Source organism: Leucoraja erinacea, chromosome 1 (genome assembly GCF_028641065.1).
Source record: "Leucoraja erinacea ecotype New England chromosome 1, Leri_hhj_1, whole genome shotgun sequence".
Classification (NCBI taxonomy): Eukaryota; Metazoa; Chordata; class Chondrichthyes; order Rajiformes; family Rajidae; genus Leucoraja; species Leucoraja erinaceus.
Window position 1 is genome coordinate 149,930,023 of NC_073377.1, and position 25,669 is coordinate 149,955,691.

The window sequence follows — 25,669 nt, forward strand, 5'->3', positions numbered from 1 at the left end:
AAGGATAGTTATCGTGGTGTTGGAGGCAACCTTGAGCAGCAAGGCATTCAGTGTGGATACGCAGAACAGTAATGCAATAGTCATCGAATGTTGAATAATTACATAGTATGAACTTTAGCAACGTTGATCTGTCCCAAAGGCTGCGTTATGTTTTGGGGGCCAGAAAAATAAGGATATGTCAATGCATTGGAATTTGACAAGAATGAGAAGAATTAGTTTGCTGGATGTAGCATGGCTCACGATACACAAGAAGGGAATGGAAGGAGGTCACAATCATTAACATTGTTATTTCAGGTGAAAGTATTAATAAAATGATTGAAATTACCATAGTAGAAGTACTGCAAGCCCTTATTTTAACGGACCTCTCTATAACAGACTTTGGTTATAGTGGATGGACCTACCAACGACTGCCCACACCACCCCAAGCTCCCCGTCACCTGCAGCCCCGGCTGCCCACACCACCACCGACTTGTGCCGCTTGCAGGCTGGACCTCCTGCCGCCACTCTTGTTCCACAAAGCTTCCTCGACTGCATCCAGGCCGTGCCTGCCACCATCACCGCTGACCCTTACCTGTACTCCGGCTGCCCCGACCATTGCCTCTGCTGATCCTCACTCTCGCCCAGCCACCAGCAGGTCATGGCCATCAACTCACCTGGATTCTAGGCTTGCTACCGGACTGAGAGTCTGAAGAAGGCTCTTGATCCGAAACATAAGGTCATAAGTGATAGGAGTGGAATGAGGCCATTCGGCCCCTCATCTACTCTACCATTCAATCATGGCTGATCTATCTCTCCCTCCAAACCCCATTCTCCTGCTTCTCCCCATAACCTCAGACACCTGTACTAATCAACCCCTCCGCCTATGGCCCGTTATAAGGAGGGTTTACTATACCTTAACTTAAAGGGCCCAAGGAAAGCAGGTTAGGATATTTTGTCCAACTAAGAATTTTAACACATACATTTGAATGAGGTCAAATTTGAGGGGCAAATGGGCTTAGAATGTATGACATGGTGCGCTTTTAGTGTAGGGAGATAAATATTCTAAGTTGTAATACCTTTTGAAAAGGATAGGGAAAAAAACAAGCAAGGTTGGCCTGTGATGAAAATGATTATCACAATATTGGAATGTATTGGACAAAACTGTAATGGATATAATTTGTGGGTTTAACACCTTTGTGGCAGGACATTTTCATTCATAGATGAGTCTTGTAGGATAAAGTAAGGTTATTTAGCCACCAAGAGCTGAGAAGTACCAAAATTAAAAGGCTATTAAAAGAATTTCAATGGATATTTTTAAAACAGAGATAGATAGATTCTTGTGTAGGAAGGAACTGCAGAAGCTGGTTTAAACCGAAGATAGACACAAAAAGCTGGAGCAGCTCAACGGGACAGGCAGCATCTCTGGAGAGAAGGAATGAGGGACGTTTATGGTCAAGACCTTTCTTCAGGTGATAGATCCTTGATTAGTACGGGTGTCAGCGATTATGGGGAAAAGGCAGGAGAATGGGGTTGGGAGAGGAGAGATAGATCAGCCATGATTGACTGGTGGAGGAGACTTGATGGGCCAAATGGCCCAATTCTGCTCCTATCATTTAAGACCTTATGACTATACAATAGTGTGAAGGTTGTGGAAGCAAAATAATTGAGGGAATTGAAAAGTGATGTACTGGAACATATCAATATTGCAAGAGAGAGTGTACTGGCAATTTTATGGCAGATTAAGGTGGATAAATTCTTGTGGCCTGACCAAGTTTATCCAAGGACATTGTGAGAAGCTTGGGACAAAATTGCAGTGGGCTGGCCAGGCCAAATATAATGTGAGCCTTTCAACATCAGATGTAAGAAGTGTTATAAATGAAAGTAAGGAAGTGACAAATTTATAAAATTAATACATTGTGGCAAAGTAACACCCTTGAAGGCTGAATTGGTGTTGCTTTCTAGGGTTTTAAAGTAAACGGGTAAAGAAATTTCAGGCACCTTTGCTACAGTATATACTTTCAAAGCTATACATGACTGCATGTGTCGGTCAGGTTAGAGTCTCAGAGCCATAAAAAACAGTTTGAGGCAGTTAGAGGAGTCTATAGGCAATGGTGGAGGGACTGAACACAGACAAAACTGAAATTTAAAATCAACATGGGTTTGTAAAGATTTGCATAGGCTTAATTAATGTAACAGAATAGCACTGTTAATTCATTTGAACTTCAATTAAGCATTTGAGATAGCTGCTACACATGAATCTAAGAAATAAATTAGGAGTAAGCCATTTGGTCCCATGTGTTTGCTCCACCATTCAGTAAGGTTACGACTGACCCTTTACCTCTGCACCATTTTCCTGCACCTAAACCATGTCCCTTGATTCCCTTAACAACCAAAAATCTATCAGCCTGCGTGATCTCTTGGCAGATGGGCCACAGCAACGCTCCACAGTCATACCACATCTAATCATGAATGGTAATTAACAATTCATTGTTCAGATTGTCGAAGGTGGTAGTTGAGGCAGGTTCTATTGCAAAGTCTAAGAAACATTTAGACGGGTACATGGATAGGATGGGTGTGGAGGGATTGGGCTAAATGCAAGCAGGTGGGACTAGTGTAGATCGGACATGTTGGTCGGTGTGAGCAGGTTGGACCCTAGGCCCTGTTTCCATACTGTGTGACTATGACTACTCTGGGTGTGCTCTGTTTATTAAAATCTATTTTATTTTTATTCGTATTTTATTATCAATTTTTCTCTTTTTTTTTCTTTCTTTAGTTTAGTTTTGTTTTTTTTCCTTTTTTCCTTTTTTCTTTTTGTCTTTTTATCTTTTGTTTTTTTTTACATTTATAAGTTTCCTTTTAAAGATGTAACTACATAGAGACCGGGAGGTCTGTATTCATTGTGTATTTTGACACTGGTCTCATATTAGGTTTTACCTGTTATTAATGTAATCCTGATCCTTGTGTATCAATACCATTGTTATGTTTATCATTATTCTTTTTGCTCTGTTTTTTATGTTTTATTTTTGCTGTTTTTGGGTGTGCTCTTACAAGGTCTTTTATAGGTGCAGTTCATACCGAACCCATTGAAATAGACACCAACATTTTAGCTGGCATGCTAGCTCTTGGTCTTTCATGCACAAGGACTACCACGCCCTTTGTGCTCCAGCATTCTGTGTTTTTCCTTCATATTCCACTGTTAAAAGTTAGCAAAGATGGTATAAAATGGGAAAATATGAAAAATGAATAAATTCAGATTCAATTTTTTTAAATTTCAATTTAATTGTCATTGTCAGTACTGTACACTGACAATGACAATTAAATTGAAATTAAAAAAATTGAATCTGAATTTATTCATTTTTCATATTTTCCCATTTTATACCATCTTTGCTAACTTTTTGTCCACTTAATTAATCCAATGATCTAGGAATATTTCTATAAACTGTTTGTTGCCTTTGCCTTTCTATGGTCTTCTTCTTATCGAGTCCACACACGAGATTAGAAGTTGTTCAGCCAGTGTTGAACACACTTCTCGGCATCTGCATACAATGGTGTCTGTCTTGTTGCTTCTTGTGCGTGGTGGTGGAAAGATTGGTGAAAACAGGGCTGCGGCGTGAACGCTCTTTCCTTGACACTACTTTTCTACAGTAAAAATTCAGCTTGGTCCCTGGCACAAAATGTGCATTATTGGATGTTTCTTTGTTCCGTGTAGCATCTGATATTTAAGTAATTCCCATTATATCATCAGTCATGAATTAATTTGTGTGACAAGTTACTCAGCTTCCACAGACACAACTAGGTCATAAACAATCTTGTTTGAGATATTTGGAATGAGACCCAACAGCATGTTCTGTGATAATTTCTTTCCAGAAATAAATGCTGGTGAAATACTACAGATGTTTGGGAAGATGTTTTTTGAATTCTGCCAAGAATCTGGCTACGATACAATCCTTCGTGTTCTAGGCTCCAATGTTCGTGAGTTTTTGCAGGTAAATACATCATATTTCTGTTTCGAACAGCTAAACATCGATTATTTTTAAGTACTGGTCCACAGAAAGCTGGTTCAATAACCTGAATTAAAGTATTAAAATTTATTACCCAACATTACGCCTTTTCTTGAGCTGAACGCCACTCTTTTGCTCTTCGTGGAATTGCATATTTCATGAAAGCATCGTATTAATTAAACATTTCAGAATCTGTCAATGGTAACTTTATTTTTCAACACCTGTTTATGAAGCTTATTTTAAATGTTAAGTATTTTGTGGAATAAAAAGTAACAGCTGGCTATGATTGTTTTTTTGATAATTAAAATTCTTTATTTTCTGCAGCAATATTATGCTACTAATATAATCAAGTTGGTCATTTTGAATGAATGAATGAATAAGTTTATTGGCCAGGTAGACAAAAATGTTGGAGAAACTCAGCGGGTGAGGCAGCAGCTATGGAGCGAAGGAAATAGGCAACGTTTATTGGCCAAGTATTCACATACAAGTAATTTGCCTTGGTGCTCTGCCCGCAAGTGACCACATTGCATACAGTGACAGTTAAGAATGATACATAAAACATTAAACATTAATAATAAAACATTATTGATTAAACGTGTGAATTAAATAAAATACCTGAGCAAAAGGAGGCTACAGATTTTTGGTTATTGAGTGGTGCTACTACTCATGGAAAAAAAGCTGTTTTTATGCCTGGCTGTGGCAGCTTTGACAGTCCAGAGTTGCCTTCCAGAGGGAAGTGATTCACAGAGTTTGTGGCCAGGGTGAGAGGGGTCAGAGATAATCTTACCCGCTCGCTTCCCGGTCCTTGCAGTGTACATTAGTTCGTCAATGGAGGGAAGGTTGCAACCTTTTCAGCTGATCGGACGATTTGCTGCAGCCTCTGGATGTCGTGCTTGGTGGCTGAGGCAAGCCAGATCATGATGGAGAAGGTGAGGCCAGACTCTACGATGGCCGTATAGAATTGGACCATCATTGCCTGTGGCAGATTGTGTTTCCTCAACTATATTGTGGAATGGAACATATAATAGTGTTTAGTTTAGAGATACAGTGCAAAAACAGGCCCTTCAGCCCACCGAGTCCACACCGCCCAATGATCCCTGCACATTAACACTATCCTACACACACTGGGGACAATTTACATTTATACCAAGCCAATTAACCTACAAATCTGTATGTCTTTGGAATGTGGGAGGAAACCGAAGATCATGGAGAAAACGCACGTGGTCACATGGAGAATGTCCAAACTCTATACAGACAGCACCCGTAGTCAGGATCAAACCCAATTTTATTGGTACTGTAAGGCATGCTGTGTCACCGTGTCATACTTTGGACATATTTCTGTCTCAGATTCAGATATTAATGCAGAGTACTGGCAAGCACAAAGTTTAATTCATCCAAAACAGAGGAAACAAATCTGGAAAATAATAGATGCAGGGGTAAAATACCATAATATTTTCTAAAAGATCAGATTTTAAAACATTCAGTGCAGAGATAGATTGAAAAAAGTGAGCCACGATTTCTTAAAAGTTGACTAAACTGCCATAGCGAAATCTTGGAAAAAGTAATTATTAATATAGCATGGACTTTTTGCTTGTTTTTGATAAGTGCTACTAAAAGTTCTCGTTTTGAGTATATATTTAGTTTAGTTTAGTTTAGAGATACAGCACGAAAGCAGGCCCTTCGGCCCACCGAGTCTGCGTCAACCAGCGATCCCCACATATTAACACATTCCTCCACACACTCAGGACAATCTTATACGTTTAACAAGCCAATTTACCTACATACATGTACATCTTTGGAGTGTGGGAGGAAACTAAAGATCTCGGAGAAAACTCAGGCGGTCACGGGGAGAACGTACAAACTCCTAAGTCAGCACCCGTGTGTATTGGATATAGTTTGGGAAATAGAATTCGTTGCGACAGAAAATTGCCAGTAAGCAAGATTTTTCTTCCCAATTAATAGAAGAGGTCATCGCTTCCAAATTGGATCTGGTGATGATCCCATTCTATAGAGGTGATTGAGTTAAGTAGCTGCTGCTGTGAAGATCCAGGGAGAGGGCGCAGTGCACCTCAGTGTCACTGTGCACACTCATGATAAATTCATCAAATCCATCAAATCTCTGCTCTCTGATATCTACATCAATTTGCTGTATTGTAAGTACAGAGTGATGCCCAATAGTGCAGTCATTCAGGTCTTTCAGGAAATTCATACAGCATGGAAAAGGGTCATTTGGCCCATTGACTGTGCTGGTTGATCATTGACCACCCAATTGCACATTCTATTCTCACCATATTCCCATCAATCCTCACCCACTTCCCTTCCCCCCTCTCACATTCTATCAGCCACCAACATTAGGGACAATTTACTGTTGCCAGTTCATCTCTATTTATTTATCTATTTATTTATTTTATTATTTATTATTATTTCGAACAGAATAAAAGAATAAAAAGCAAGTGTGAAACAGCATACAAAAAACAAAACAAGAATATTTATAAAGTGTCATGAACAATATCTATAAATAAATTAAATCGTATGTGTCCGAAAAGGAGCAGGAAGAAGCCAAAGCTTATTAATTCCCACCCCTTATTCAACTGCTTGTAATTATCTTATACAAATTTAGCAGCTATATGTACACCATATGTACACCAGCCACTATATGTACATCAAATTATTTACATTTATACACTAATCAAATATTTACAAAGCCATACAAAAAAGAAAAAAAGAAAAAGAAAAGAAAAATCCCTCATATACTATACAGTATCTTAGTCATATATACAACCCATCACTCTATAATCACCCTTCCCAATATAATCCCACTCACAATCACCTATCCTCATCCCAATATCCTTTAAAACAAGTGTTTTTGTACATCTTTTTAAACTGAATTATGCTTGTGCTAAGTTTTATCTCCTGTTCCAGACCGTTCCACAAATTCACACCACAGATTGCTATGCACATACTTTTAAGAGTTGTTCTGACATGGATTTTTTTAAAATTATGTTCCCCTCTTAAATTATACCCTCTCAAATTTTGAGAGAAAAAAATAACAGGGCATTTGGGTTCTACAGGAACAGAGTACTGAATTTGGATGAAATGCCAGGATCATGTTGAATCAAGGAGCAGGCATTAAGAGCCAACTTCAGATTCAGATTCAATTTTAATTGTCATTGTCAGTGTACAGTACAGAGACAACGGAATGCATTTAGCATCTCCCTGGAAGAGCGACATAGCATATGATTTGAATAAATATTTACATTAGCATATATACAGACATAGTGTTTTTTTTTCCTGTGGGAGGAGTGTGGGGGGGGGGGGGGGGGGGGGGGGGGGGTGATTGGCAGTCACCGAGGTACGTTGTTTAGTAGAGTGACAACCGCCGGGAAGAAGCTGTTCCTGGACCTGCTGGTCCGGCAACGGAGAGACCTGTAGCGCCTCCCGGATGGTAGGAGGGTAAACAGTCCATGGTTGGGGTGAGAGCAGTCCTTGGCGATGCTGAGCGCCCTCCGCAGACAACGCTTGCTTTGGACAGACTCAATGGAGGGGAGCGAGGAACCGGTGATGCGCTGGGCAATTTTCACCACCCTCAGCAAGGCCTTCCGGTCGGAGACAGAGCAGTTGCCATACCATACTGTGATACAGTTGGTAAGGATGCTCTCGATGGTGCAGCGGTAGAAGTTCACCAGGATCTGAGGAGACAGATGGACCTTCTTCAGTCTCCTCAGGAAGAAGAGACGCTGGTGAGCCTTCTTGATCAGAGTTGAGGTATTGTGGGTCCAAGAGAGGTCATCGGAGATGTTAACACCCAGGAACCTGAAGCTAGAAACACGTTCCACCTCCGTCCCGTTAATGTGGATGGGGGTGTGCGTGCCGCCCCTGGACTTCCTGAAGTCTACAATGAGCTCTTTGGTCTTCTTGGAGTTAAGGGCCAGGTTGTTGTCAGCGCACCATGCTGCTAAGTGCTGGACCTCCTCCCTGTAGGCCGACTCATCGTTGTTGCTGATGAGGCCAATCACCGTTGTATCATCTGCATACTTGATGATGGTGTTAGTACCATGTACAGGTGTGTAGTCATAGGTGAAGAGGGAGTAGTCAGGACGGGGCTCAGCACACAGCCCTGTGGAACGCCGGTGTTCAGGGTGAGGGTTGAAGAGGTGTGCTTGTCTAACCTAACAGAGTGTGGTCTGTTGGTTAGAAAGTCCAGTATCCAGTTGCAGAGGGAGGGATCGATGCCCAGGTTACCGAGTTTGGTGATCAGTTTAGATGGTATAATGCTGTTGAATGCTGAGCTGTAATCGATGAACAGCATTCTTACATAAGTGTCTCTGTTGTCGAGGTGGGAGAGGGCGGAGTGAAGTGCCGTTGAGATGGCATCCTCCGTACTCTGTTCGTAATTTCTAAGCTTTAATATTTCTGTGCATTTGACAGCTCGGTTGGTTTAAAACGCTTCAAATTTAGACTTAAAGAGCACATTTTATTTATGAAAAGCTCCTCATAATCTATCATTGCTGTCAAGTATGTTCTGGGAATGTTGCATAGATGTGCATTTCTCTCCTTAGATGTCATGCATGTTGAGAATCCTTGTCATATCGTACTAATCACAGAAAGTTTACCATTATGAAGCCATGTGGCCTTTTACGTCCATACCAACTTGAAATGAACAAGATAGACACAAAATGCTGGAGTAACTCAGCAGGACAGGCAGCATCCATGGAGAGAAGGAATGGATGACATTCCAGGTTGAGACCATCTTCAGACGACTATGTCGCCTTTAAATTGAACAACCCAGTTCATTCCTCTCCCTTGTGCTCTACTCATAAATGATTTCCTTTCAGTTCCCGCTGAATCTGTGCCCTACGTGGCTGATGGACATTTAGAGTCGTAAAACTCACAATTTATGTTATATTCAAACGCTGCTGCCCTGCGATAGTGTTTGGCTGTGGTGCAACAGTAAATTGCCACTTATTATTCAAAGGCTAGATGGTGGTAAGATCTCGCTGCAACTGGAACCATTATTATAAATCTCTTAAGATCCATGACATCCTTCCTAAAATATGGTGACTGGAATTGAATGGAATACTCTAGGTGAGGTATCATTAGAGCTTTATGAAACCTCCGCAAAATTTCTCGGCTTTCATTTTATAAAGTCCGAACCCAGCTGCTCTTATAACTATTCTTGGAGTTTGTCATGCCCCAATTTGCTGTTCCTGCACACTCCTCAGAACAGTGCTTTTAAATCTGTGTGTTGGCCCTTTCAATTCCTTTTGCCAAAATCCCCCCAGCATTAATTTCCAAAGTGTAATTTGCCTATTCATTCTGCCACCCTATTCTGTCCTTTTGTAATGTTATAATGTTCTCCTCGATATTTCTGAATGAACAAGATTGCAAGTTTTCCCATTGTCACCCGTTTCTGCCGACAGTGGAGGAAACATACCATGTGTGAACTGCGATATTATTAGAAGCACTGCAGATACTGGGAAGCATCAACGCACCATGGGAATCACACATGGAATTCCCCAGAGTAGTTTCCCAATGGGCGCCACTTGACCTGAAGATGGTTGATAGCATCATATACCGAGGGAAAAAAAATCTAAAATATGCACAGACGTTTCCAGTTTTGTGGAAACTTAATTTATAAAATATTTTTGACCTTGATATTTGACATGAGCATGGTTTGCTTTGTTTCAACTTTTATTTACTTCCAACAGCATCCGAGGTGGGTGTGCAAAGATATCTCCCTGGTTTCTACATTAAGAACTGAGGGTCTTGTGTCTGAGTGAGAAGGTTTTGGGATCGGATTTGAGTTCCAAACCAGACACTCAAGTTCAAGTCTAGTTTAGTTTATTATTGTCACGTGTACAGTGAAAAGACTTTGTGCACTATCCAGACAAAGAATAAACCACATATGAATAAAATCAAATATTCCACAGTGCACAGATAAAGGATAAAGCATACAATATTTAGTGCAAAGATATAACATTGAATTTCGATGAAGTCAGATTAAAGATAGCTCAGAGGTCTCCAATGTGGTAGATGGCAGGGCAGGACTGCACGTTAGTAGTCCAGGTGGATGCTGAGTGAATGCTGCATTGTCAGATGGGGCAATAAACTGACGGCCTGATCTACATGAAGCAGAAATCAAAAATTCCACAGCACTATTTGGCATTCTCACTATTAAATGGAAGTTGTACTAAATTAATAATTTAGCATTGATGACCAATCATAAAGTAAAATCATGAAATTAAATTATTACTCATTAACGCACCACTCATTGCCACCAACCTGAAACAACGTTTGGCCTTTTGATCATACATCCCACTATGGTAAGTTAGTCCCTGAGGCAAAACTAATTGTTAAAGCTGTGAGATAGCTTGCATTCACAAACATTCAAACGTTAACAAATTAAACTGCGTTAAACAAAACAAAATGTTGCAAATAAGAACATAAACAAAAGCCAATACTTAAAAATAATTTCATACATTTACATTAGTTAACAATAAAAATGTTCTGGACATTTTCCTAATTAGCCCTCTACTTGCAGATGTGAAACTGAAGGAGCCACAGAATCTGCATCAGATCTAACCTAAAGCATGATTATCTGCAGATTTCCGAGAAAGTACCACTCGCATCTTGGTGGGAGTGGCGGCGCCTAACGGCAGCGGCTCGACTACAGTCGTTTGTCTTTTTTTATTTTTTGTCTTGTTAAATGTATGTCTTTGAGTCAGTTTTCATTATTTTTTTAGCTGTGTATATGTGGGGGGGGTGGGGGGGCTGTGGGGGAAACCGTTAATCTCTTCCCTGTGCGGGGACCCGGCTATTCCCTGTCGGGTCTCGGATGTTGTTGGGCCCAACATCGTGGAGCCGGCGGCGACCTCCGGCCGGGACTAACCTGAGGGCTCCAGTTGCAGAGCCTGCGGAACTGACATCGCGGAGCTGGCCAACTTCGGATCGGGAAGAGCTGTGGTGGCGCGCGGCTGCAACCCGACTTTTGGAGTTCGGAGGCACCGGCCGCAGACCCGGTGGACGGGAACATCGGGAGCTCGCAGGTCCCTGGTGGGAGACCGCTTTTCCGAGCTCCGCAACGGCGACTTCTCCCGCTGGAATCGCGGGTTTAAGGACATGGAGCCGGGTCCTAACATCGCCCGGCGTGACTTAAACGGCCTCAGGACTTACCATCGCCCGCCAGGGGCTTTGACATCAGAGCCCCAGTTCACCTCGACACTGCAGTTGGACTGTTGGACCATGGGAGAAGGAACAGATAAAGACTTTGACTTCCATCACAGTGAGGAGATGTTGGAGACTCACTGTGATGGATGTTTATGTAAACTATGTTAAGTGTGGGTCTTGGATTGTGTTTGTAATGTGAAAAAACTGTAGAAATGGAATTCCGTTCAAACCCAGGTTTGAATGACAATAAATAGCATTCTATTCTATTCTCAGGAACGCAACATCACCATTCAATTGGAATGACCATTTTCTTTAATTATGAGGAATTTTCATGTTCTTGTACATTTTTCCATGAATACCCATCTTTTTGACTGTTATAGAGATCGATGCCAGAGTTTCTTATGGAACTAACTACCTCCTTTCTTTCTGATAAATTTGGGCCATTGGTTTTGCATGTGATATGATAAGATGAACAGTGCCTGTAACAAATAGGATGCATTGTGGAAGCTAAAAGCTTTGACAAAACATTTTTTGTTGTTGTTGCTTATTATAGATTATGTCTGTGCTTTAAAATGCTCTACTAAATGTGAATAAAGTATCAATCTTTTCTCAGAACCTGGATGCTTTGCATGATCATCTGGCTACCATTTACCCAGGGATGCGGGCACCATCATTCCGATGTACAGATGCAGAAAAAGGGAAAGGTCTACTTTTACATTATTATTCAGAAAGGGAAGGCTTACAGGATATTGTAATTGGAATAATTAAGACAGTTTCGCAGCAGCTTCATGGCACTGAAATAGACATGAAGGTAAGATCACAATATTTACATTTTCAATAATAGTGTTTGAAAACTAGAGATAAAAGGGAGCAATATGCCTTTGGTCATGAGCGATTAATGTGCCAGAGATTTGGCTATCAATAGTATTCGCTTTCACATGAATACACTGGAGAATAATTCAATATTCTGGCACACACTTGTGATTAAACCTCACAGACAAATTGCTTCAAATTGAATCTAAAAATGCATGTCTCAAGATTACATGATCTTTCTCCTTAATTCAATATTACCATTAACAATTTCAAATTTCAATATTTCTTATCCTTTCATTGTTTAGATGTATTAATTGTTAATCTGGTTAAAAATCCCTTGTAATTACAATATGCATGGATTTGTAATAATTTAGACAGTAAAAAGGAAGAGTTTTGGATTATGGTCTTACCATTTGAACGTGTTGAACTATCTATATGAGTTCTAGGCTATGACATACTTGCAGTTTTTATATTTTGATGTTTCCAATTTATTGACATGTCATTAGAAAGATAATCCATTGTCCCCCAGCTCTCTGGTTGCATTATGCATGATTTACCAGATGCATTATAGCAATTTACTTTGACAGCATCTCCCACTTTAAGCAATTAGTGTATCTAGGACCTAGATTAATGATGCAATGTTTAAAGTGGTAAAGAATGCAATTATTTTTAGATTACATTAGGTAATCCAATGGAATAAAATCAAAGTCTTGCCTTTTTATTTGTGTAGACCAATTATTTAAAGGACCCTATTTTCTCCAGGAACAAGTAATGGTTAAGCCCCTGTCCCACGATGCAAGTTCACCCAAGAGCTCTCCCGAGTAAAAAACAAAAGAAACTCCTGGTAAGTACGTAGAATGTACGTAGGACCTCGTGGATGTCTCGTAGCGGCTCGTAATGCGAACGGCAGGTACTCGGGAAACGCGGTAACTAACGGCAGGTACTCGGGAAATCCTTGGACATTTTTCACAGTGTTGCAACAACCTCACGAGTTACCGCGTTTCCCGAGTACCTGCCGTCAGCATTACGAGCCGCTACAGGACATCCACGAGGTCTTACGTACCCATGCACACCACAAATTTGATTTTTTTTTAAACTCGGGAGAGCTCTTGGGTGAACTCGCATCGTGGGACAGAGACTTTACCATAATCACCTACAGTTGGAGATTTGTAGTCGTCAAAGTTTTTCAACTCTGCCTTTTGATGTAACAATTGAAAAACAAAAATACAGTTTGGTACAATGCAACCTCAGATTGCCACTGTATTATTTTGCATTGTATATTTGTTGAGAGTTCAACAGAACTCTTCTTGCACTGCTTTTGCACGCTTTCTGCAAATTTTTCATCAAATGTAGAATGGCGGCGCCTCGTGGCAGCGGCCTCTGCCATCCGTCTGTCTTTTTTTATTTTTGTCCCATTGAGTGTATAGTTTGTTGTGGGTTATATATTGTTTTTAGGTGTGTATATGTGGGGGGCGGGGTGGAGGGGGATGGTGGGGGAAACTGTTAAATATCTTCTCCGTACGGGGGACCCGACCTATACCCTGTCGGGTCTCCATTGTCGTTGGGGCCTTGCATCGTGGAGCGGCCTCCATCCGGAACGACCTGGGGGCTCCAATCGCGGAGCCTGCAGACTTACCATCGTGGAGTTGGCCGGCTTCGGAGCGTGGAGAGCTGTGGTGGCGTGCGGCTGCAACTCGACTCTGGAGCTTTAGGAGGCTCCAACCGCATGCCCGGTGGACGGTGACATCGGGAGCTCGCGGGTCCCTGGTGGGAGACCGATTTTCGGAACTCCCGCACGGCAACTTCTCCCGCCCAAATTGCGGGTTTGGAAATGACCCGGAGCGGGGCCTTACATCGCCCGGCGCGGCTTTAACGGCCGCGGGACTTGCTATTGCCATTGCCCGCCGGGGGCTCCAACATCAAGACCTGGAGCAGGGCTTTGACATCGGGAGAAAAATGGAGAGCAGGGGAGAGACCATGACTTTGCCTTCCATCACAGTGAGGAGGAGATTCGCTGTGATGGATGTTTGTGTAAACTGTGTTAATTGTGTGTCTTGTTAATTGTTTCTTCTTGTTGAATAACTGCGGATCCAAATTTCATTTGAACTTCATTTGAGGTTCAAATGACAATAAACGGTATTGTATCAACTCTGCAGTGGTCAGCCAGGGATTCTATTCAACATGAGCGCCTCTAGATGGATCATTTCAGCAATGATTGGAAATCATTTTTGCAGATTAAATGTAGAAAATTAACATGGGGTGCAGCAAGTAATCAGGAAGGCAAATTGAATTTTAGTTTAGTTTATTGTCACAAATGTTAACTGCAAGGAGGATGGAATATAACATTTATGATGTTTTGCAGTTGTTGTCTCACACCTGAATGCACAAATACTACTGTGTTTAAGAAGGAACTGCAGATGCTGGAAAATCGAAGGTACACAAAAATGCTGGAGAAACTCAGCGGGTGCAGCAGCATCTATGGAGTGAAGGAAATAGGCAATGATTCGGGCCAAAACCCTTCTTCAGACGGGTTCTGAAGAAGGGTTTCGGCCCGAAACGTTGCCTATTTCCTTCGCTCCATAGATGCTGCTGCACCCGCAGAGTTTCTCCAGCATTTTTGTGTACACAAATATTACTGATAGTTTTAGTGTCCTTATTTGAATATGTATATGCTTCCATTGGTGGCACTTCAGCTGATTCATTGTTGGAAGAAATTGTGATATAAAGAAAGATTGAGTAGATCTCTACTCATTAGTGGTTAGAAGAATCAGAGGCATTGATGATGGAGCTTAACTGAATAGATGCTGAAATAATGTTTTCCAGTGATGGATTTTAGATCTTAAAGCATTGTATGACTCTACAATGACAGTGGCAACACAAGTAGTGAGGGTGGTAGAGAAGGCAAACACAAAATGCTGGAATAACTCAGCGGGACAGGCAGCATCCCTGGATTAAAGGAGTGGGTGACGTTTTGGGTCAAGACCCTTCTTCAGACTGAAGGCGTATGGTATGGTTGCCTTCATGGGTGCGGAAATTGAGTGTATGAGTCAGGAAGTCATATTGAAGCTTTATTGGACTTTGGTTAGGCTGCATTCAAAATATTGTCTATCTTCTGGTCGCCACATTACAAGATTGTGGAGGCTTTGGAAAGCGCAGAAGAGGTTGATCAGATTTATAAGAAGCGATTGGACAAATTTGGATTGCTTTCTCTGGAATGGAGGAGGTTGAAGGGAGACCCGATAGAAATGTATAAAATTATGATACGCATAGATGGGGAGACAGTCAGAACCTTGAAACAAGGACCAGAGGGTGTAACTTTAAGGTGAGAGGAGCAAAATTTAAAGGAGATATGCCAGGCAAGATTTTTACACAGAGAGTGTAGGGTGCCTCAAGTGTGTTGTGTGGGATGGTAGTGGACGCAGATATGATAGTGGCATTTAAGACGATTTTAAACAGACAGGTGGCTATACAGGGAATAGAAGGATATGATAGAGGAGGTTGGTTTAACCTGATATCATGTTCAGCACAGAACTGTGGACCATAGGGACTCTCCTGTGCTTTACTGTTCAATGTTATTTAAAGACAGAGATAAGGAAGAATTTTTCTCAGAGGGCCATGCATCTTTGGTATTCTTTACACAAGGAGACTGTAGAGATAAATCTTTGAATATACCCTAGGCTGAATACTTTTATAGTATAGGAGAACAAAGAATTATTAGGAATATCTAATGCAGTTGAGATGAACCAAGATAACATCAGCCATGGTATTATTGAATGACAAGGCAATGTGTCTGGCCCTGGGATCTATTGCTGCTCCTTTTTTATGTTTTAAAGAAGTAATTTCTGACTGTTTAGAAATATATCTTGGTGGCCTGAGGGGGCTGTCTCTGCACTACAGGAACAGTTTAAGCAAACAGACTGGAGTCTATTTGCAACTCAGGCAACCTCTGACTCCCAAGTGGACATTAACACATACACCTCATCCGTTTTGGACTATATAAAATCCTGCACCGACAACGTCACTACCCATAAACAAATAAAGACCTTCCCTAATCAGAAGCCGTGGATGAGCAGAGAGGTCAGACTCTTGCAAAAGGCTCGCGATGCCGCTTTCAGATCTGGCGACGCTGAGGGATACAGCTCATCCAGGGCCAACCTGAAAAAGGGAATCAGGAACGCTAAACTCAAATACAAACGGCAGATCGAGGAGCATTTTCATAACAATGACGACCCCAGACGCATGTGGCAAGGCATTAAGTCCATTGCCGACTACCATAAAGTTAACACCTCCCTCCCCAAGACAACGCCTCCCTTCCTGACGAGCTGAACCACTTCTATGCTCGTTTTGAGCGGGACAACAAAATACCAGCCATCAAAATTACTCCACCCCCGAACGAACAACCCCTCAGTCTCTCCACCTCTGCTGTACAAGGCGCACTGAGCAGAGTAAATGAGCACAAAGCTGCCGGCCCCGATGGCATCCCCGGGCGTGTGCTCAGGGCATGTGCTGGACAACTATCCCTGGTCTTCACTGACATTTGCAACCTGTCACTGGCCCAGGGTGTTGTCCCCACTTGCCTCAAGACCTCAACCATTGTGCCAGTGCCCAAACAGTCAGCTTTAGGGAGTCTCAACGACTTCCGCCCAGTGGCACTCACCCCTGTCATCGCAAAGTGCTTTGAGCGGCTGATCTTGGCTCACCTCAAAGCCAGCCTCCCCCCCACACCGGACCAACAGGTCTACAGAGGACGCCATATCGGTGGCCCTACACTCTGCCCTGACCCACCTGGACAACAACAACTCCTACATCAGGTTGTTGTTCATCGATTTCAGCTCCGCCTTTAACACTGTCATCCCCGCCAGCTTGATCACTAAACTCAGCGGACTTGGCATCACCACCTCCCTCTGCAATTGGACACTGGGTTTCCTCACCAACAGACCACAGTCTGTTAGGATCAACAACCTCACGTCCTCCACCCTAACACTGAACACCGGCGTGCCACAGGGCTGTGTGCTCAGCCCTCTCCTCTACTCCCTCTTCACCCATGACTGCATCCCTAAGTATGGCTCCAACGCCATCATAAAATTTGCCGATGACACCACGGTGGTAGGACTGATCAGCGACAACGACGAGTCAGCCTATAGGGAGGAGGTCCAGCACCTGGCTGCCTGGTGTGCCAACAATAACCTCATCCTCAACTCTTTAAGAAGACGAAAAAAATAATTGTTGACTTCAGGAAGATCAGAGGGGGCAGACATACCCCCATCCACATAAACGGACTGAGGTGGAGCGCGTCTCCAAATACAAATTCCTCGGGGTACACATCTCAGAGGATCTGCCCTGGTCCCTCAATACCACCAAATTGATCAAAAAGGCGCAGCAGCGCCTTTACTTTCACAGGAGACTCAAGAAAGCTAACCTGTCCCCCCAGATCCTGACCAACTTTTACCGCTGTACCATCGAAAGCATCCTGACCACCTGCTTCACGGTATGGTACAGCAGTTGCACCGTAGTGGACAGGAAGGCACTACAACGGGTGGTGAAAAACCGCTCAGCACATCATCGGTGCCCCGCTCCCTGCCATGGATGCCCTCCACCGAAAACGGTGTCTGAGACGGGCCGGGAAGATCATCAAGGACCCCTCTCACCCTAACCATGGACTGTTTGCCCTCCTCCCATCAGGGAGGCAGTACAGGAGCCTCAGGTCTCGCACAAGCAGGCTGAGGAACAGCTTTTTCAACAACACCATTACACTGTTGAACTCGGAGTCCCGACACTGGCCATCCTTAGACTCTCCCACTTGTATACAGTTATCTGCCTATGTATCAGTTTTAATTCATTCACAATCCACACATTGTTAACCAGTATTTTTTTTTATTTTTATTGTATGCCAACTTTGTATTTTTATTTTTACCTCTACTATCTTGCACTATGACTATGACCAGATGCTAAACTGCATTTCGTTGTACCTATACTTGTATTTGTGCAATGACAATAAAGTTGAATTGAATTTAATTGATTGGTTTAATAGGTAGATTGGAATAGTCTAGATAAGGCTGGACACATGTGGGAGTGGCGGCGCCTAACGGCAGCGGCTTGACTACAGTCGTCTGTCTTTTTTTATTTTTGTCTTGTTAAATGTATGTCTTTGAGTCAGATTTTATTATTTTTTTTAGCTGTGTATATGTGGGGGGTGGTGGGGGAAACCGTTTGAATCTCTTCCCTGTGCGGGGACCCGACTATTCCCTGTCGGGTCTCGGATGTCGTTGGGCCTAACATCGTGGAGCCGGCGGCGACTTCCGGCCGGGACTAACCTGGGGGTTCCAGTTGCAGAGCCTGCGGAACTGACATCGCGGAGCTGGCCAACTTCGGAGCGGGAAGAGCTGTGGTGGCGCGCGGCTGCGACCCGACTTTTGGAGTTCGGAGGCACCGGCCGCAGACCCGGTGGATGGGAACATCGGGAGCTCGCAGGTCCCTGGTGGGAGACCGCTTTACCGAGCTCCGCAACGGCGACTTCTCCCGCTAGAATCGCGGGTTTAAGGACATGGAGCCGGGGCCTAACATCGCCCGGCGTGGCTTAAACGGCCTCAGGACTTACCATCGCCCAGTTCGCCTCGACACTGCAGTTGGACTGCTGGACCGCGGGAGAAGGAACAAAGGGAAGAGATATATACTTTGCCTTCCATCACAGTGAGGGGTTGTTGGAGACTCACTGTGATGGATGTTTATGTAAACTATCTTAAGTGTGGGTCTTGGATTGTGTTTGTAATGTAAAAAAACTGTAGAAATTGAATTTTGTTCAAACCCAGGTTTGAATGACAATAAATAGCATTCTATTCTATTCTATTCTATTCTATGTGAAGGAACATGTTGAACGTTTTTCACAATTATTTTGCTTTACTTTTTGCTATAGGTTATGTAACTCATTATTCTATTGTTTGAAGCAAACTTGTGTGTTAAAGAAGTTATATTTAAATGGATGATTGTAACTGGAATCTATTTGTTCATTATCACCAATTTGAATTGAATTGCAAAGTAGCATTTTAATTACAACATCATCAGCATGTCAATGATATACAATAAACAAGTCTGAAGCAAGGTCTTAACCTGAAACGTCACCCATTCCTTCTCTCCAGAGATGCTGCCTGTCCCGCTGAGTTACTCCAGCATTTTGTGTCTATCTTCAGTTTAAACCAGCATCTGCAGTTCCTTCCTAGGCAGTAAACAAGTCTTATCATTTTTGATTGTTTATTGCAATAGGTAACTTCCTGTTACATTATGCAACAAATTATATGAAATCTTTATTGTAAAGAACAGTTTAAAGTCAGAAATATGCATGTGGCATTCAAGGCCTTAACATATAGGTTTTGTCGTTAATTCATGCAAATTTAGAACTAATTAGGATGAAGTCCCAAATTGATTTGTTGTCAAATATTCTGAAGTGCTTCTATTTTTTGCTGTAAATATTTAGTTATTTTCTTTCCTCCCTAGCCTCCAGATTATCAAAAACAGATTTTATATTTAGCATTACGCTCAAGCACAGGAAGAGTTTGTCCATTAAATTTGTCGTGGGAAGGGAGGAAAGTCGAGTATATGTGCAAAATGCATTGAAAGTGTTGGTACAGGTTGGGAAAGCGTTGCAGAAAGCATACACGATCCTCTGGGCTGTATAAACAGATTTCCAGAGCAGGGAAATCAGAATTTCCCTATTTAAAACACCAGGTCAACCGCAATTATAATTTTAATTCCAGTTCCTGGCACCACATTTCAGTAAAGATTTGAAGACTGGAGACGGTGTGAAAGGGTGTACCAGAGGGATAGCAGGGATGATGGACAAATTCAGATGCATGAACTTGGACCTCATTAAACAAGAGTTGCTAGAGGCACCTGGACTCATCAAGGATCCACTGGATCCAAGGATCCAGTAGAAAGAAAGAAACTATTTTCGATAACAGAAAGGAAGAAAACCAAATAATGTGGAATTATGAATTATATGTAGGCCAAATAACCTAATTTGACATAACAAAACATTTATTATACGGCAAGTGGTTGGGATCTTGAACACACAGTCAGGAACATTAGTGGGGGAAGATTCAATTGTGGCATTTGAAAGGAAATTGAATAAATACTTAAAAATAAATAATTTGCAAGGTTATGTGGAGAAAACGACTGTCTGCCATGTTCTTGCACATGGCCAGTATGGACTCGATGGGCCAAAAGGCATTTTTCATTCTGTCAGTTGTCTGTAATTTCTTCTGACACTTACCACGTATATATAAACAAGCAAGTTGTTCTCAGCAATTCTCTGCGAGCCAGCAGGATACATTCCAGCAATGGAGTTTGTGAGGGAGTGAGAACTTGGGATAAATGCCCAAAGTTTGCACAACCATCTTACCAGAAATTTCCATATCAGGTCTTTTATGATTTTGCAAGCAGGGTTCGTTTTGATCATTTTAGATGCCGTTCCTTTTATATCCTTACGGTCCTTATAATAGTCTTAATGTCTTACCATAGAATATCTTCTCAATATTTCTGCAGGATTTCCATAGGATTTTTCACAGACAATTATTTTTTTAATTCCAAGTGGCGCATTCGCAATCGTAGTGAGATTGGCAATAAGTATAAAAAATGTTAGCACCCTGTAGCCTGAGAAATCCTGTTGCATGGCATATACTCATATACAGTAGTGCCAGGTGATGGCAAGACTATACTTATAACACATTTATCTCTAATTCTCATCAAAAGATGTGTAACATTTATTTTGAACCTTTTGTTAAAATTATAGCATATTATTATTGTTTAGGAAACAATGTAAAGAGCTCACATGGAACGAGATCTTACAGCATTCTCATGTACACCACAACATTTGTGCACCTGAAACCTGGACTCTTTATAAGGATAATCAATCATTGCTTTTTTGGGGGACTTAGCTGCAAATAATCTCATATCAAGGCAGAGGATTGATCACAAGAGCCCACAACAGTTATTTTCTGAACTGGCTGTAAAATCCTTCTTATGCATGCGTCATTGTTGGCCTTCTGCGATGCAGATTGACAGCCAAAGAGGTGATGGTTAATTGCACTCTGTAGCCCTTGATCTCGGGACTAATGCAGAGAGTGCAGGTTGACTCATGCCGTGTATATCACAGGGCAGCTTTTTGCTGCTATGGGAACTTCATCACTTATCCTTGTCGTTGATTAGTAAAACCAACTTGTTTCATGTGCCTGTAGATTTGCTGAAATACTTCTGTTTACTGTGAATAGGATGGCATGATAGCACAGCAGTTAGTATCGCTGCCTCACAAAGATGTGGTGGTAGATTAATTAACGACTTAAAATTACTGTTTAATTTATGTAAGTGCCAAAAGAACCAACAAGGATTCGTTTCAGGACCACTGGGATTTAAGAGAGAGGATGAGATGAATGGGATTGCTCTTCTGTGAGCTAGCATAAGGCTGAACGGCGTCTCTCTGTATCATAATAAGGGAGTAAGAACTTGGGAGCTATTCATGAATCATAAGGGGTTTCTTGCCCAGAGTATGCAGCTTGTCTGAAATCATAAAGGGAAAATCGCCATGGTAGGTACCATGTACCTAAGGACAGATAGCATGGATGACTTCTTTAGATCCTGATACATTCCATTCAAAGGTTAGAGAAAGGACTCTAACAAATTGACAAATTTTACAAGCATTCTCATTACTCCGCTAATATGCTGCGCATATTCACACGCTTCTGGGCACTATCGGGGCACCCGTCGTGGTCTGCATCTAAGTACTTGTGAGCAGAATTAGTGTGTCCACCTCCTTTGCGGAGTTGACCAACCAGCTGTCAAAACCAGACTGCAGCAGTGAGTGCCATACATCTCAACACACAATGTTACCATAATGAAGGAATGACCGAGATGCAAAAGGTCTCTGATTACATTGGCCGCTACATTTCCCGAGACAGCATGAAATGAGATTACTAGTGCTGTGACTGCAAAGCATATACCCCAGTGCCCAGCGCTATGCCAAGTCAGATGGCGTACATGGAAGGAGATTAATTTTGTTGCACCTTCTGCTAATTGCTTGTCAGAGGGTGAAGCTTTAGTTAGCAATCATCTGTAATGTGAGTACATTTGCCATTGGTGCATTTGGTGGTCAAACAGTCTTTGCATGCACATATATATGTATAGATGGATTGGTGAGGTGTGTTGAGATCATCACAATGGATGGCTGCCTCCGAAGGATATGTGTCTGTTCGTCAGATGTTAGTTTTGCAGCACTGTTGATTCACTGTGTGAATGATGCAGCCCTTGTATCTATCATTTACAGCATAACTACTGTGATCTACTGTGGTTCAGCTCTGCCGTTTATGCTTCTTCCACAATTCAGGCAGATAGATCACGATTATTTTATCTCAGCTCCATATATGCATTAATCCATATCGCATGATTCCCTTAAAGTCTGAACATTTGTTGATCAGTGTCACCAATGTAGCATTTGCCTGGATTCTGTTTGACCATAGTCGTTTGTCTATAGTGCAAACACATGTTTATTCTGATGGACTGACCCTGGAAATATCCAGTCTCTATCGAAAGCAACAAAACACTTGATATCACGCATTAAGAATGTAATGTTTAAGAAGGAACTAAGAATGTAACCTATTTAAGTAACAAAACACATTATATGAGACCACCTAGCTTTGTATAATGTTTCTGTTACTGCCACTGCACCGCAATTGCTCTTCATTCATTTTATACAGTTCATCCATTTGTATATATGCACTTTAATACAATCATAGACTTATTCTCCTTTTTTCAGTCTGTTCCTATATAAGATTGTCCAATATAGTTCTCGCTTGCCCTCTGAGTTTCCCAGTCCCTAATGTACCAGTCTTTTCTCTTTCATTGCTAGATCCTCATGCTCTTCTTCTTTCCAAATCCTACAACTTTTCCCCAAAGTCACAAAAGCATTTGTGAATCTCTTTCCAATGATAGTGTTTCCAGTACTGTTGAGATAGAAGTACATTACAATCCCTGCGGTGGTCCGAATGCTGAAGGAGGTTTAAGTGCTCCATCCTGCACCAATTTTGTAGCTACAGTTATTTGTGTGATCGATTTGTAAACAGTAAAACTCTGATTTGTGGTCTAACTGGAAATACCAATAGGTCGGTACCTGGCTTACCTGGTAATGTTTCCCATGTTCTCTTTCATTTCACCAGACTCATAGTTTGTATGCTCCCACTCTACCCACAGTGGCCCTGGTTCCCCTGCTCCCTTTTAGTTTAGTTTAGAGATACAGTGAGGAAACAGGCCCTTCGGCTCACCGAGTCCACACCGACCAACGATCCCCGCACATTAACACTATCCGACACACATTAGGGACAATTTACTCTTATTCCAATTCAATTAACCAACAAACCTGTATGTCTTTGAAGTGTGGGAGGAAACCAAAGATCACGGGGAAGACCCACATGGTCACGGGGAGAACGTACAAACTCAGTACAGACGGCAAGTGTGGTCGGGATCGAACCTGGGTCTCTGGTGCTGTAAGCGCTGTAAGGCAGCAACTCTGTAGCTGTGCCACCATACCGCCCTTTGTATTTTCACTGGAAGCCTATTTCCTATATTCTGTTCCAGCTCACTGGGATCCCAGTTCCCACGCTCCCTTAACACTCACTGCGACTTAGGATCCTGTCACTCTTCCAACTGACTGGAGCCCAGCTTCCCACGCTCCGTATAAACTTACTGGAAAAATTATCATAATACTGTATCAAATTTAGTAACCGAACAAAAAAAGTATTAAAGATGTGTTGACGTATTTAACATTCAATTAATGTCTGGAAAATCTTCAGTCAGACAACACTGAAGTCCCCCAGCATGCTGGGTTATTGTGGTTTTAATGTATTTAGTACTGGGAATAAATTGGAGGTTACCGCCTTTAACACCTTTCTACCTAAGGAAAATAACATATAACTCCCTCTCTTTAGAAGGACTTTTAAGTCAAATTTACAGCGCAGACACAGGCCCTTCAGCCCATCGGGTCCATGCCAACCACAGATCACCTCATACTATCCTACACACCAGGGACAATTTACAATTTTACCAAAGCAAATTAACCTACAAACCTGTACGTCTTTGGAGTGTGGGAGGAAACCGGAGCACCCTGAGAAAATCTATGAGGTCACAGGGAGAAAGGACAAACTCCTTACAGACATTTGTAGTCAGGATCAAACCCGGGTCTCTGGAGCTGTAAGGCAACAACTCTACTGCTGCGGCACTGAGCCTCCTCCTTGTGTTCTTTATTACGGACCACATTAACTACTGTTTTTGAAAAAGGAACTTAATAGAGGTGGTGTACTTTAGGTTTTAAGATGAACATTACTAACAATGGAAATTGCTTCCTTAGCTTGATCCTTTTCTTTGCTTGAGGGTAAGGAGATTACTAAAGCAAGTCTTTCTGCATTTTTAGGTGGTCCAACAGAAGAGTGACGAATGTGATCACATTCAATTTTTGATTGAGCAAAAAGATACTGAAGAAGAGGATTTTTCAGAAGATCTGGATAGGTTTGAGGAGAATACCACCCAAGAATCCAGAATCAGTCCATTCACCTTCTGCAAAGCATTTCCTTTCCACATTATGTTTGATAGAAAATTAATGATTACGCAGTCTGGGAATGCAATTTATCGTGTACTTCCACAGGTACGAACCAACTTCATTACAACTCATGAAAATAAGTAATTTTCATTGGTGTTTGTCTTCATCCCTCTCCCTCTCCCTCTCCCTCTACCCCTTTTCCACTCTATTGTTGACGTTAAGTGAATTTGCTGTTACCAATGCAGATAAAAAAGTTTCCTACCAGGTAGCCTGTTAGGCCAAATTAGGACAATTTGGAATTTGATTCTAAATGATGATGGAACCTGCAATATTTTCATTTTCTACAGCAGACTTACCAGCACGCATCTAATGACAATATTTAAAAAATGTGTGAAAAGTCTTCAACGTTTAATACATTCATATTTTTAAAAACCATAACTTCACCTTTTGTTTTTATATGAGGCATGAGCAACTTATCATTTTAAATGTTCAAGTTAATGTTCAAGTGTTTATTGTCATGTGTCCCAGATAGTACAATGAAATTATTGCTTTGCTTCAGCACAGAACAGAATATTCACACCAGAATATTGTAGGCATAAATAAATACAGAACAGATCATTGTGTCCAGATACCATTGAATATATATATATATACACAGTTTAAGAAAGAACTGCAGATGCTGGAAAAATCGAAGGTAGACAAAAATGCTGGAGAAACTCAGTGGGTGAGGCAGCATCTATGGAGTGAAGTAATAGTCTGAAGAAGGGTCTCAACCCGAAACGTCGCCTATTCCTTTGCTCCGTAGATGCTGCCTCACCCGCTGAGTTTATCCAGCATTTTTGTCTATCTTCTATATATATTATATATATATTTTTTAATTTTATTTTTATTAGAAGTACGTTAAATTACAATACTACACAACACATATATCTTAATACATATTTTGTACCGCTTCATTTTTTTTTTGAGCTTTAAGAAAATGGTAGAAGTAAGGAAAGTAAGGAGAGTGCGCGAGAGTCGTGAAGTGCAAGAGTGTTGGGAAAAGAAAGCCCCTTAGAGAAGAAGTTAGAGAAGGAAGTAAAGTGAGAAAATAGATCCTAGAAAAGAAAGAAATGAAAAAAGGAACAATCGC

The 25,669-nt window shown here is 41.7% G+C and overlaps 1 protein-coding gene across 1 annotated transcript in view; it reads left to right on the forward strand.

The window, feature by feature from the left end:
- The window catches only part of gucy1b1 (guanylate cyclase 1 soluble subunit beta 1), a 44,300-nt gene that overhangs the window by 3,526 nt on the left and 15,105 nt on the right, over positions 1-25,669 (forward strand). Inside the window, exons 4-6 of the mRNA XM_055645675.1 lie at positions 3,847-3,965; positions 11,761-11,958; positions 24,412-24,642. Coding sequence (XP_055501650.1) covers positions 3,847-3,965; positions 11,761-11,958; positions 24,412-24,642 — 548 coding nt within the window. The remainder of the gene's footprint in view (positions 1-3,846; positions 3,966-11,760; positions 11,959-24,411; positions 24,643-25,669) is intronic.